Source organism: Dermacentor silvarum, chromosome 9 (assembly GCF_013339745.2).
Source record: "Dermacentor silvarum isolate Dsil-2018 chromosome 9, BIME_Dsil_1.4, whole genome shotgun sequence".
Lineage (NCBI taxonomy): Eukaryota > Metazoa > Arthropoda > Arachnida > Ixodida > Ixodidae > Dermacentor > Dermacentor silvarum.
The window spans coordinates 57698143-57711763 of record NC_051162.1 but is presented as its reverse complement, the minus strand read 5'-3'; the positions used below and the strand labels follow the sequence as shown (position 1 = coordinate 57711763).

The 13621-nt window shown below is 44.5% G+C and overlaps 1 protein-coding gene across 2 annotated transcripts in view; it reads left to right on the top strand.

Annotated features, from left to right (window-relative positions):
- Nucleotides 1–1535: 1535 nt before the first annotated feature.
- The window catches only part of LOC119465264 (TNF receptor-associated factor 6-B-like), a 20495-nt gene continuing 8409 nt past the window's right edge, over nt 1536–13621 (top strand). Inside the window, exons 1-2 of one of the 2 annotated variants that reach the window (XM_037726066.2) lie at nt 1536–1874; nt 8986–10436. In XM_037726066.2, coding sequence (XP_037581994.1) covers nt 1575–1874; nt 8986–10254 — 1569 coding nt within the window. In that variant the 5' untranslated portion in view covers nt 1536–1574 and the 3' untranslated portion in view covers nt 10255–10436. Of the gene's footprint in view, nt 1875–8985; nt 10437–13621 lie in introns of those variants that run through there. The other variant, XM_049656041.1, reaches the window with a different exon arrangement.

Here is a 13621-nt window from a genome sequence, read left to right as displayed (position 1 = left end):
TTAATTGTCCCAGTGTAATGCCTTGAAGCACTTCTTGCTGGAAATTAAAAAAAATAAACAGTAATTCACCACTACACATCTTACTTCGCCAGAAAATTTCATGATGTCCTCCCTCCTTAAACACTGTGCCCCGCATAAACACCGTGCCCCGCATAAACACGTCGTGCCCCGCATAAACACGTCGTGCCCCGCATAGTTTATCGAGGATACTGGGGGAAAACAACCAAATGTCGTGTATAAAGCATAAAAACTGGGAGAAAGCGAGTATTCAGTAGCGGTTTTTCGAGCACATAAGCAACCTACGCAGTTAAAAATTTCGGTACACGTCACCACAAAGTGGCCTTAATTTCTTCAAAATATAATATATCTGTTGTTCTTGCTCCTGTCGGGAAACAAGTAGTAGTGTAGCTCTTATTTAGAAAGGCCTGAAAATGAAATCGATAAAATCGGAAGTGACACAGGGGCCTTTAACACAGGGGGGGGGGGGGGGGGGGGGGCAAATGCCATACCTTGTCCCCCCCCCCCAATTTTGACAGGGAAAAGCAAGTGCCCCCCCCCGGTAGGTACTTTCCTTCCTGCAACCAGGACAACTGTGTGGGATGTCGAAAGGACATGACGCAAGTTTTACTTACGATACCCTTTTGCCTACCATGTATTACAATTAGTAAAATTTGGCACACGATATAGAATTATCAGTTGCGGTAAGTATACAGCGTTAAATATAGCAACTCTAAATTAAATACAATTGTGGCTTAACGTGAAACAAGAGCTTCGTGCGCTCGTGGTCGCAATATGTGTAAACAGCGGCGTAAGCAGCCGCATGAAACCACTCGGTGATGCATATGGAACCAACCACCCACCGTGCACATGCAACGCTACAGCAACGCTACTGGTCGAAAAAAACGAAACCGAAATTTCTATGGCCTCCGAGATACGGTTATACGCAGCCAAAATGACAAAACACACACTGGAGCCAATATTGGCATAAAGATGAGGCATTTGCCACCAGCAGCAAAAGTCTGGAGACGACTCAGCAGACAGTAATGAAATATGCTAAAATTTTCACCCAGCAAGACCCATAGGAAAAGTCCTCCTTCCAGAAGCGCTAGAATTGAAAGCGTATTGAATCATTAACTAGTTGCCTGTTTAGATAAGCAAGGAACGTTGGAAAACTTTATTTAAAATCCAGGCATGATATTGATAGAGCCAGAGTCGTTTCAGCAATGCTCCTGTGGTTGACAAATTTAAATCTCAAAGGCGATGCTCTTGCTGCCTGAACGCGGCAGAAGCGATTGCAGGAGCCTGACCACAGATCTTTTTAATAAAAGAAGATAAGATTACAAATAAATATGCAAATTAGTAAACTGCAACAGATGTATATAAATCATTATTAGCTCAACGTTACTATTTAAATGTCGGTGCCCTGCTTCGAATGGAACACCAATAAACATCATCATCATCATCGCCCGCAGAACAGCAGGCTGCGTCTACAGGTGGTTTACGATCTTTACTCGCTATTTGACGTTATTGAAGTTTTTGAAGTTTCCGCAAAACAGTTGGAACGACGTCAACGGATGCGCCGTGTCCCATGGCTTTTCAAACTCAGCGGTACACCTGTTTTCGGATTTTCACAGGAACTGGACTGGAGACCTTTGTACTTTGCCGAGCCCGTTCCGGCGCACAGAATATGCGACGGATGTGGTTTGCTGCCCAGAGTGACCGTCTTTCTGCCGTGTCGACACGTGCTGTGCAAAACCTGCTACGAGCAGTGCGTGGTCGACGACCAGCACTCCTGCCCACTGGACGGTGACGCTTTTCTTGATGAAGATGTTCAGTGGGGAGACTTTCCTTTGGAGAACCTGTTGAAGCGGAAGGTAAGAAGCAAGTTCACTTTCATGAAGAGTTGCAGAAAGCACACTGGGAGCGTGCGATTTTAACAATAACAATCCTTTATTACTGTCAGAGCTGTAAGAGAGTGAACATAAAACTCGCTAATGCCGCCAGTAATTTAGTTACGCCCGTAACCATATTCCGCTGCGTAAGAATATCATGAACGCAAAATCACGAAAATTGTAGCGACGAATTTACATTATTGCCCCAATAATTGCAATTGTGCGCCCGTAAAGAAATCGCAAACGTACCACGAAGCCAATGTTTTGACCAAGGTGTATTTGATCTACCTTTACTATGCTGTCATCGCCAGTGGAAATCTGTTCCATGCCGTCGCTGATGATGATTTATTGGCTCGTTTGAAAAGGGGTGGTGACACAGTCACCTAGCCTGCTTGAGGTATACTGTACGTGCTTTTCATTCTAGCATTTTTGTGTAACATCTCCTTAATCATTTTTTCTCTTCCTCAGAACTTTTATATCGACATCGTGCCGCTACCTATGCCTGTAACAGATCCGATTGCAAAAAATCTCTTCCCTGCTTTTTATCCATCAATGTAAACATCTCTTGCTTATCTCGATTGCTGACTGGTTGATGATGCCACCCACTTTAGATCCAAGCACTTCTAGAAGGTCTACATTACCTGTAGGTTTCACTGGGTGATTACCTTCGCATTCCGTTAGGATGTGCTGAGTCGTCTCCAGACTTTTGCTGCAGCAGACACATGCCTCATCTTGTTGTGCATATTTGCTTTCGTATGTTTTGTCTTCGGGCAATTAGCTCGAGCCTCATATAAAATAGCAAGGCACTGCCCTTCCGTGTTACAGTACAGATTTTCCCTTCTAATTTCGTGTCATTTTTGTAATTATCCATGGTCTTTTCATTTCCATTCTTTGCATCCAATTTACTGTGCTTGTTTTTCTCACTTTCGTTCGGATGACTCCTGGTTTTCTATTTACACTTTAATTTACCCTGTACTTGGTTGCCAACTTTCTTGACCCCTTCCTCTATTCTGTAGCCACCCATTTATTTTCATCCATGTTTCTGAGTCTTCAAAACTAATTTTGCCTTCAAGAGGGGCCAAACCCTTGTCACCCTGCACTACCTCATTTGTGGTTTTACCGTGGGCTCCCAAATACAATAACTAGCCTACTGATGTATGGTTAACTTCTAGCCCCAACAAAATATCTGACTTTAAGCACAGAATGGCATTTGAAAATGTTAGCACTGGTGCCATTATTCTTTTCCAGATTCACATTCACCACCTCATAGTTGTTATAGCCCCAAAGTTCTCTCTTTCAATATTGCTTCTTTCTGCTTCTTCATATTCGGATAATCTTGGCGGGTGTTTCAATCAGTCAGTCTTTCTTTTGTTTATGTATACGCCCAGTTACTTATACTGCTTGACTGTAGGTATGACTTGTTGAACTGATAGCAATTCATGACTCGAGTCTTCATTAAGGATCATAATGCTTGATTTCTCTGTACGAAGCTTAAGACCTAGATTTGTTGCTGTGTTCCCACACATATGCGCAAGTCTCTGTAAATCTCTTGTATAGTCTGGTAGTAGCACTATGCATCAGTCCAGGGACCTTGTGTTGCACCATTTGCTCATTACTAATTGAAGATAAATCAAACCCTAATTCACTGTTTTCCAGTCGTCCTTCTATGCCCTTAACATAAAGCATGAACAACAATGGAGACAGAGGACATCCTTGCTTCAGTCCTTGGTGAATTTCCACCACTTCATTGCATTTCTGGCCTTCCCATAGCTCGGTTGTTTCTATATGTGTCCCACAGCAGCTCCACGAAATCGTCACCTATTCATTCGTGCTTGAGAATATCCCATAAGAATTCCACGTTGTCATAGGTTCCCTTATTATCTTGAAATGCTATCTATAAAGGTCCGTTCTGAGCTATTGAAATATCTGCACTGAGTTAGTACAAACATGTTAAGCGTTGCCTGCACTGAACTCATTTTGTAGTTCCCCAAGCGTATCATTTCTCTCCACACTTCAACAGTTCTAATTTTATGGCTTGTATGTAAACACGCTGTAAAATTCCATGGTGCCATCTAGTGAGCAAAACTCAAAACACTTTTGCGGCTCTTGGTGATGTCTCAGTCCCAACAGTGCAAAAAGAAACAACTGATCTCAATAATAACGACAAGACAATGCTGATACTTGTCGTCAATAATAACGACAAGACAACGCTGATATTTTGTCGTCGGTTTGAGATGAGACGAAGCGACAGCAGAGTTTACTATTTCTTGCTGTCATGGCACAGAGCAAGCTACAAGACCGAATTAAAATCAAAGAAGGTAAACTGGTTGCTGCAATTTTGTTTTCACAGTCAGGCTGTCCCTGGCGGCATTGGCACGTGTACTTGCGGGCGACAAGGCAAATTTTCTGGCTGGCTGAAAACTGGCGAAGCAACAGCGATGGATCTGCCCTCTGCGATGACAAAATCTGTCGCTTGTCGCCGTCGCTCGAAAATCTTGTGCATGTGGTTGCGCTAACCGATAAAACTGAAACCTTGTGCTCATCACAAGTTGTAAAGCTACACGTATGCAATTTGTTAGAGAAATTTGACGAGCGTTCGATACGTAGGTTCCAGAAATGGCGTGAAGAGACTCGAGCAGCGAGACAGGGATGCCAATTAGCGCCCACCACTTTACACATCAGCAGGCCCACTACAATTCGGGAGCGAGCACGATTGCAAGATAAAACTGTAGAACTGAAGGACCCCCTAGCTGTATCAGAAGTTTAGCATATAAGCCTTCTAATGCATTAATAAATGTTGCGCCCTACTTTTTTATCCTTGTGTAGAGGATTGATCATGCATGTGTCATGTGCACAGGTGGCGCCACTGTGAGCGTAAGTCACAATCTAAAAGTTGTAGAGCATGCTCGGAAACAACCAATAATGTTTTAATTACATTATCATTAACATTATTTTTTCAGTCTCTGAAGGAAGCTTACGAAATATGAGAAGAAAAAAAAGTACCCGCACTTTTGCGCGTTTAATTGGCTGCGCTCTCAATCATGTTTCAAAAGATCGAACCCATCACACATATCCCAACAGGAAAGAAAACTATCAACAACAGCATCCAGTGCATTGGTTGTGAAGATCGAAATTTGCCTTGGTCTGAAGTAATAAGAGAGGCTGTTGCTCACACGGTAGAAAGTGCTATTTTCGGCATGGGCGGGCAGGCTTTGTTCTACTAAAAAAGCCTAGAGAGCGCTCAAATCTAGAGTTTTGCAGGGTCCCTTTAAGCAAGTGGTAGAAAGCATTGTACACGGCCAACAATGCAAACAGGTGAGCCATAAGCGGGCAACATTTTAAAGAATTGCATTAATTACAACCAATTATACTTTGCTGCTGGCGTAAATTTTCCACAGTGCAGAATAATCGTGAAATGCTGTCTTTTTAAATGTTTTACAGTTGGTTACAGCAATATGAGCTCTGTGTTTGGCTGGTTGACTTCAGTGGCACCAGGTGGCTGCACCATGCGGGCCGTTCAGATTTACACCTCCACCAGGCAAAATGACCTGCTCGCCTGCATTTACCTGAATACTGGACATGCTGAATTTTTCTATTGTGGTGGTTACCGCCACTTAACCTCATTAATAACAACATAGCACTGCCCAAACAGCCCGCTTCGATCCGACTTTGCACTTATTTGCTCTCTGCCCTGACAGCAATAAATATGTGGTAAAATGAGCTAAATCCAGAAAAACGAGGCAGCTTCTAGTAAAAGCACCACAATGAAATTGGTCAAATAATGCTAGCGAACCATGTGTGCAGGTCATATTTCAAATAAAAAATGGGCCAAATCCTGCTGGTGCACGGATCATAATGAGCCAAACCCACCCACACAATAGGGCAGGGCTTTCCAAGAAATGTGATTGAACCAGCATGGCAGTCTCATTGGAAGCTCTGTTGCTTGTTTTGTTAGTGCTCTCACTTACGCACAAGAAAAAAATTGGGAGGACGCTTTAGCTTCGCTTTTAAGAGTGGAACACGATAGCATTCAAAGATCCCTGACTGCTTCTCACGCTTCCCGACAACTGCAGTTTAACCCTTTAGGCCCTGGCGTCCTATATAAAGGACACGAAAAGAAATTGTTCTTAATCGTTACGCAAATGGTTAGCAAACTCAAAAAAGAATTTAAGCTATTCTCCATACACCTCCGCCAGCATAGACGACAGTTACTTCATCCTTGTCTTTCTCAGAAAGTCGTAGAGGAGAAATAAAAATGGCGGAAGGCAAGAAACACGACTGCAGCAGTTTCCGCGTCTTTTCATAATATTTTGCTCAATACCTATTGTCTCGGTAGCAATCATAATTTTGTGTGTTGTTTCTAATATGGTTAGGAGTGTATTTATATCGGGAACTTTTGCCTATTATTTGCGCATAGCCCGCAGCACGCCATGATCTGCGTGTCCTAAATATAGGACACCAGGGCTCAATGGTTGTCAAGGACCCGGAATAAGCTGAATCTACAGTGAGGACGCTGTTGCTTGTAACAGCTTCCGATTTGTGTTATTATTCCGAAGGCGGTAACTCAGCCTGAACTTCTGCATTCAGTGGAAAGGGGACTCCTATAGTAGTAAGTATGTGTATCAAGGACCCAAATATGATTGCTGCACTATAGGAAGTGTGCGTGTTGGAGGTAGAAGACGATGACGATGAAAATCAGGATATACAGTTTGGTTTTGCAGGCTAGGGGAGCAGTATTGCTGCACAGTAGACGAAGAATTTGCCATATATGGCGAAAATACATCTGACAAAGTGACTATCAGGTAAATGGAGGCCATTCAAGTGCAATAATGAAGAAAGTGGGCGTGTTGTAGATAGATGACGATGAAAACCAGGATACACATGTTCGGAACCGAGGGGTCGCAGCGGAGCGCCCGAACAAGAGGACCAGCGCAGCATGCTTTTAGAACAGACTAGCGCGTGCCACGCTTACACATCGAGCACGCGCCGCCTAACTTTATTTTCGTCGTCTTTTGCAGCCGCCACCAAAGCGCCGGCCGAGAGCGCCGACCTTAGCGTCGCCGCGTTGCGGCGTCGGCGGGCGCTACACACAGTTTGCTTTTGCAGGCTTGGGGAGCAGTAATTTCTGCACAATAGACGAAGCTTTGGCCATCTATGGCGAAAATACATCCGATAAAGCGACTATCAAGTAGATGGAGGCTTTTCAAGTGCAACGATGAAGGACGTCTAGGTGTTGGAGGTAGCAGACGATGACGATGAAAAGTGGGATATAGTTTGCTTTTGCAGGCTTGGGGAGCAGGAATTTCTGTACAGTAGAAGAATTGACTATCTATGACGAAAACACATCCGACAAAGCGACTATCAAAGATAGAGGCCACTGAAGTGCAATGATGAGCCGTGTATAACCAGGGCGAAGAATATTTTTGATGCCTCTGATGCAAAAGAACCACTGTCAAATGACCATCATGCAAGTTTTTATACATTTAAATGAGTGATACAGCCGAGAATAATATGCAACTTCGAAATACTTCATATTGCTCTTTACAACCACTAAGCCCTGGTGTCCTATATATAGGACATGACGCCATATGCTATGCTGATGTGGTACTCCGAATAAAATAAATATTTTTGTGTTTCTTAGGCCGTAGTAAATCAATACAAAACGAAGAAAAAATTTTCTGCAGGTTAAAAAAAATTCAGGGCTGAAAGGGTTAAGCAACTGTAGTGGTTACCGTGAAACACTGGCAGCGAACGCTATGCACGAAGGCGAGCTTTCTGGTAGAAACGCGGCCACTTGCGTGGGGCGATCCCAGAGATATTGCACAGCTGTGCCAACAAAATTGCATAATTTTCAGGTTTCCGTTTTTGTTTCGTACTTTTAATATTTCAGTCTCAGAAGATTTAACATACAAGGCATGCACTGTGGGTGTTTTGTTTCATGACATTTGTTTGCGGATTGTCATTCTCAAAATTCCGAGGAATAGCTTTGCCAAGAATGCAAGACAAGGTATGAGCAACATTAATGATAGAACATATACATGTACCGAAATATATTCGGAGGGCCTGTGTGGTTGGGGATGTTTTCTCCGCCACCCAGCTGTCATCATACACCGACACCGGTTGTCAACGCCGGATTTTCTGCGACACGGGGCTCTTGATGCTATCGCATTAAAACATCCTGTAAGAGAATATAAAGAAGCCTGCTTATGCTTTCAAAAAGACAATCTGCGCTCTAGCTTTATATACAGGGTGATCAATGTTAAGTCGACAGCTTTTTTTTAAAAATTAGGTGCTTAGATGTACGTGAAGACCACCACTACAGTAAGGTTATGTGCCCAGGGGGACACAGAATGAGGTGGTAAATATTGATGTTGGTGGCTTAATTAACCAAAATTGAATAATTATCTTTTTAGGGGCTGCAGTCAGCAGGCACGTTTGTATTCAGAAGTTAAACACAATTGTGTTTCTACACAGTTTCATTTGGCAGAATTCTTATAGTGCATCCGTACTCCAAGATATCTAACTGCGAAGTTTAAGTGCCGTTCACAAGATTATGCATGCAAGACAGTGAGGACCGGCACAAAGCTCCTCCCTTTTGTGGTGTGCCTGCTGTGTACACTCCCAGGGCTAACACTCCCAGGGTTAGTTCTAGTTGTAAAACATAAATACCCCAGAAAGTGGATGGGAAAACGGCGCCGTGGTGGCTCAATGGTAAGAGCATTGCACGCGTAATGTGAAGACGTGGGATCGTTCCCTACCTGTGGCCAATTGTTTTTCATCCATTTTCATTTCCATGAATTTATCATTTCTATAATTCAGTTGGTATGTACAAGTAATTTCCCCTATGTTGTCCTTGGTGTCATTGTTTGTTGGCTTCTTATAATTAATAAATATTGGGTCCCTCAGTGCCCTTTCTTCTCGTTCAAATGCATTTACTGAAGCACCCTGTATAAAACTTCAGGTTTCCCCCAATCATAATTCGACAAAAAATTGTAAAACATTGAGGTGTTCTTTCATGCCTGGAAATGGAGGCACAATGCTAATTGGCAAAGTGTGTAAAGATTTATTCAGTGTGATTTTATTATTCTTACAGGTCCACTGCTGGAATAAGGAATACGGTTGCGAGAGTGTGGTGGCTGCTTCAGAGATCTGCAAGCACTTTCACCAGGATTGTGACCACCATTCCACCTGTTGTCCTCGCTGCGCAGCCGTCGTCCGCCGTCGCAGCGTGCGGGCACATCTGCGAAGCAACTGCCAAGACTACGTCGCTTTTAACAAAGGTGCCGGACCGGAGACGACGAGATGCAATGATCAGCAAGCAATATTGTTGGCTTTGAAGGCAACCGTTGAAGAGAGGGTGGGCGAAATGAAAGAGAGACTTGACAGTTTGTCTTGTGAAAATAGAGTGCAAATTGATAGAACCAACGAGCTGCACCACTGTATAAACACATTGAAAGAAATGTTGCCACAGCCATCGGAAAACACCACCAGCCAGGATGCTACTCCCCAGTCTACAAATGACATGCCTACTATTCAAGGAGACAATAATAATTTGGTCGCAGAAGCTGATGTGCCCTTCAACAGAAGCCAACTTGTAGAAGAAATGAGCACTTTAAACGAAGCACTGAACAAAGCTATGAATGCGGAAGCCCAGAAGACATCAGAAATGTTGCAAAAGAATGAGCGTGTCATGAACAACCTCCATGAGCAATTGAAACTGCAGTTATCGTCGGATCTTAAGAGTATTTCCTGCAGTGTAAGCAGACTGAGCGAGACTTTTGGAAAAGAACTCGATCGAGCCATAAAGAGAATAGGTGAAAATATGACCACATATGAAGCTCGCGTGGCTGCCATGAAAGAATGTGATAAGAAAGTAACAGACCAACAACTGAAACTTCTTGCATTCGGCACTAAAAATTTGAAGCGTTATACATTTTTTATCAATGGAGTCAAGTCGCTGAAAAGATTGGCGCTGGAAGATGGCTCTCAGACTTACTATGCCGACCGGATATACCTCTCTGGCTACTGCATGTCGCCAGCTATTTATATTAAAAAAAGTGGCAACTCAGTGCAGCTGTACACGTGCATTCAGCTCCACAAGGGAGTAATTGACGAATTTCTACCATGGCCTTTCCATAAATCCACACGGCTGAGTGTCACAAATGAATCGACAGATAAACAGTGTCAGCTTGTGAATACACCTTGCCAGGGTCTCGAATATTTTGGTCGACCTGCCACGTCAAGTAACCGAACAGCATACTTTCCCGATTCTTCGCTTCTCTTGGAAGATCTTGAACGGGACGGTTACGTGGTGAACGATAAGCTGCACATTACATGGGAACTTTTGCACCCAAGGCCTTGAAATTAATGCAAGCTGGTGCCTTTTCACCATTCCTCTGTCGGTGTAGCGCAAGATGGCAGTAAATACATGTTGCTTAGTTCCCAAATGCAGATATCATGCCTTAGTCGATGACAGTAAGTGACTGCGGAATAAAGCAACCTGTCTGTATTTGCCTTTTATTTTTTTACTTTATGAAAATTTGTAAAGTATTGCATCAATAGTAAAGTCTTGTTTTTTGTGCCTTTCAAAGAAATTTGGCAGGCTCAACCGCAGCTGACATCTGCGCGGAACGCAAAACATTCATGATTTTTAAAGAATGGTTGCATGTTTAATGTAAATGTTAGGTCACAAACGCTTATGTAGAGATTTAATGCTGTAGGGTTTATATTCAGAAGTCAGGAAAATGTTTGTAATGGCAAGATTTAAAGCAATACATGTTCCACGGATCAGCAAGCACCATGTAGTGACACATACCCAGAAGCACGCTCCCAGTTGCCCCTGTGGCACATCATTTTAGACTGCACTGTCGCCCGGATCGGCCCACCAAGACCGCGATATATCCCGCACCACCACCACTGCACTAAAAAGCGTTGCTGCACTTGGAGAATAATGCTTCACATTAAAACAGTTCTATAGAGACACTGCAAAGTGAAAGACTAAGAGCAGCTTCAGTCGTGAAGAAACTCTTGAAGGGCGATAAGCATTTGCAAATGTAATCTTCAGGTCATACAGGGGTCTTCACAGAGATCTACCAACACCCGCCGCAGTAGCTCTGTGGCTGTGACGTTGCGCTGCTGGACTTGGGTCGCGGGTTCGACCTCGGCCATGGAGGCAGCATTTAGATGGGGGTTAAAATGTAAGAACTCGTGTAATTACGTTTAGGTACACGTTAGAGAACAGCATGCGGCCAAAATTGATCCAGAGTCCCCCACTAGGGCCTGCTTCTTAATAAGATTGTGATTCTGGCATGTAAAAGTCTATAGTGTTATATCTGTAGATATCAATCAAGTTGGCAGACTAAAGTTTCCTAGCAACAACATTTCGGTCACCTCCACTATTTTAAGGTGGAGTCTTGAGCGGGAGGTTTGACATCCAAACTGCCTTATCTGCATCACCATTTCCAATGATACTGTAATGGCCTGGTATCCACTGAAAAGAGATATGGCCTTTTTCTCTCAAGTGAGGGATAAGTTCCACGATTTCCCATGTCAGCTGATCGCGACTTCCATGTTGGAGAAACGACTGTCCACATTGTAAGGCCGGTCTTGAATCGCAGAAGTATGCCCATTTCGCAGGGCTCTCATTTATCACATTAAGCGGACTGCGTAGAGCTGCGGGCTCTGCACCTGTAGACGCGGTGATATGGGAAGTCTTGAACCGTTGAGTTATTCCCATTGTTGGGATGACTACAGCGCCCCCAGAATTGGCTGGTGTAGTTGAGCCGTCAGTATATACGTGTGAGCAGCTGCTATATTTCTCATACAAAAACAGTAAGCAAAATTGCTTCAGTGCAGATGGCGGTAAGTCCGACTTTTTCTGGAGTCCTGGGATTGTGAGATTCACTTAAGTACGGCTCACACACCATAGAGGAATCGAAGTTCTTTCCGCAGGTGCGCAGCCTGCCGTAAGACAGGCACGGTGCACAAGGACAGTTGCACTGAATCTCGTATGGGGCCTCTCTACTGGGAGACCTGCGAGGTGGTGGGTAGGTGTTCGGGTGGAGTGTCATATGTGTACACGCCAGGCGCGGATCCAGGGGGGATGTCCGGATGTCCTGACCCCCCCCTCAGATTTCTGCATCGCCCCCCCCCCCCTGCTGACACGGGGACGGCCCTGTCGCAAAAAAATATGGCCACCAGCATTTTTCAAAAGTATTTTTCGCGAATACCAGTGGTAGCAGCCATGTAGAAGTAAAGCTAGCTCGCTCACAAGCTTAGTTATATTCCGTAGGGGTGTGGTGTCGCGAAGTTGCCGTAGTTATTTTTTCTCATGAACAACTTGGACCTCCTGGCGCCGGCGGTGCCTTAGTCGTCCCGTCGGTGGCGTCGAATGAACGAGGGGACGTCCCTTTTGCCAAGCACGCCGATGTCCGCGCGAGCGCCTTCGCGCCTGATCAACTTAGTTCCCCATTGGGGTGTCATCGGTTGCCTCATTTGCTGTCATCGGTTCCGCGACCAACCTGCTTAATGAAAGAGATCTCTCGCTGAAGTGTTCATATATATATATAACAACTAACAGCCTAACTAAGAACTACGCATAGACAACTTTTTTTTTAACTGTAGCACTCATTGTGATCACAGTTACACGTTGACAATATCCAGTACGAGCACAGTACCGTTCGTACGCTACAAGTTTTTCATTGTAACTTCGCAGTTTTATTGTCGTACATTAAGCATAGGAGGCTCAAGCCCACCGGATCCGTTTATCTGAGTGGGCGTTCTCGCGGAGCGGGGCGAAGCCTCGAGCATGGGCTGCGAAATGGGGGAGCGTGACGTCAGCGGCCAACGCCAGCGCGCGGGCCTAGGATGGCGTCGCGTGGTTAGAGAAATGGGAGCAGATGCGCGCCTTGTGTAAAAGGATGACGTCGCGTGGGAAACAAAACATGAAGACGCTGGCTCGCGCTCACGGCTACTACGCTACATCGTTCTTCTTGTAGGTGGCGTCGTGAGTCTTCACACGCGGTGATTCGCATATCGTAAACAACTAGCGTAGTGGTTGCCGCGTTGAAACGAAGGTGTCTCAGCCGAACACAAAGAATCTTAAGGAAATCAAGGTGTCCCAACAGAACTCCAAAGCCGGACCCGTGCTTACGCATTTATAACGAACCTGCGACAGACCATCCCAAATTTTATTTTAAGAAACAATACAGGCTGATATACCGGGTGTTCAAAATTAAGCTTTATGGTTTTCTTAAAATTAGGCACTGGGAGGCACGTGAAGACCACCTGCGCAAATAAGTTGTGTGGCCAGGGGGACACAAAGTGAGATAATTATCGCTGTCAGCAACCGAATTAACTAAAATTGAATAATTAACTTTTTATTGACTGCAGTAAGTGTGTATGTTTGTATTCAAAAGTTAGAGGCAGTCGTGTTTCTGCACAGTTTCACTTGGAAGAATTCGTCTAGCATGTCTATGCTCCGATATATCCAACTCCAAATTTTAATTGTCGTTCGCATGATTACGCATGCAAGAGAGTGAGGATCAGCGCAAAGCTCCTCCCTGATGTGACGCGGCTGTTGGGTGCAGCGTTTAGTCTGACAACGCGGCGGAGGCATTGGCAAAGATAATAACTGCCCCCCTTCCCCTCACGGCTGGCGAAAAAAAAAAAATCGAAGAACCCGTAACCGCTGTCGTAACACGCGACCGCGCAGCCTGTAAGATGGCGGC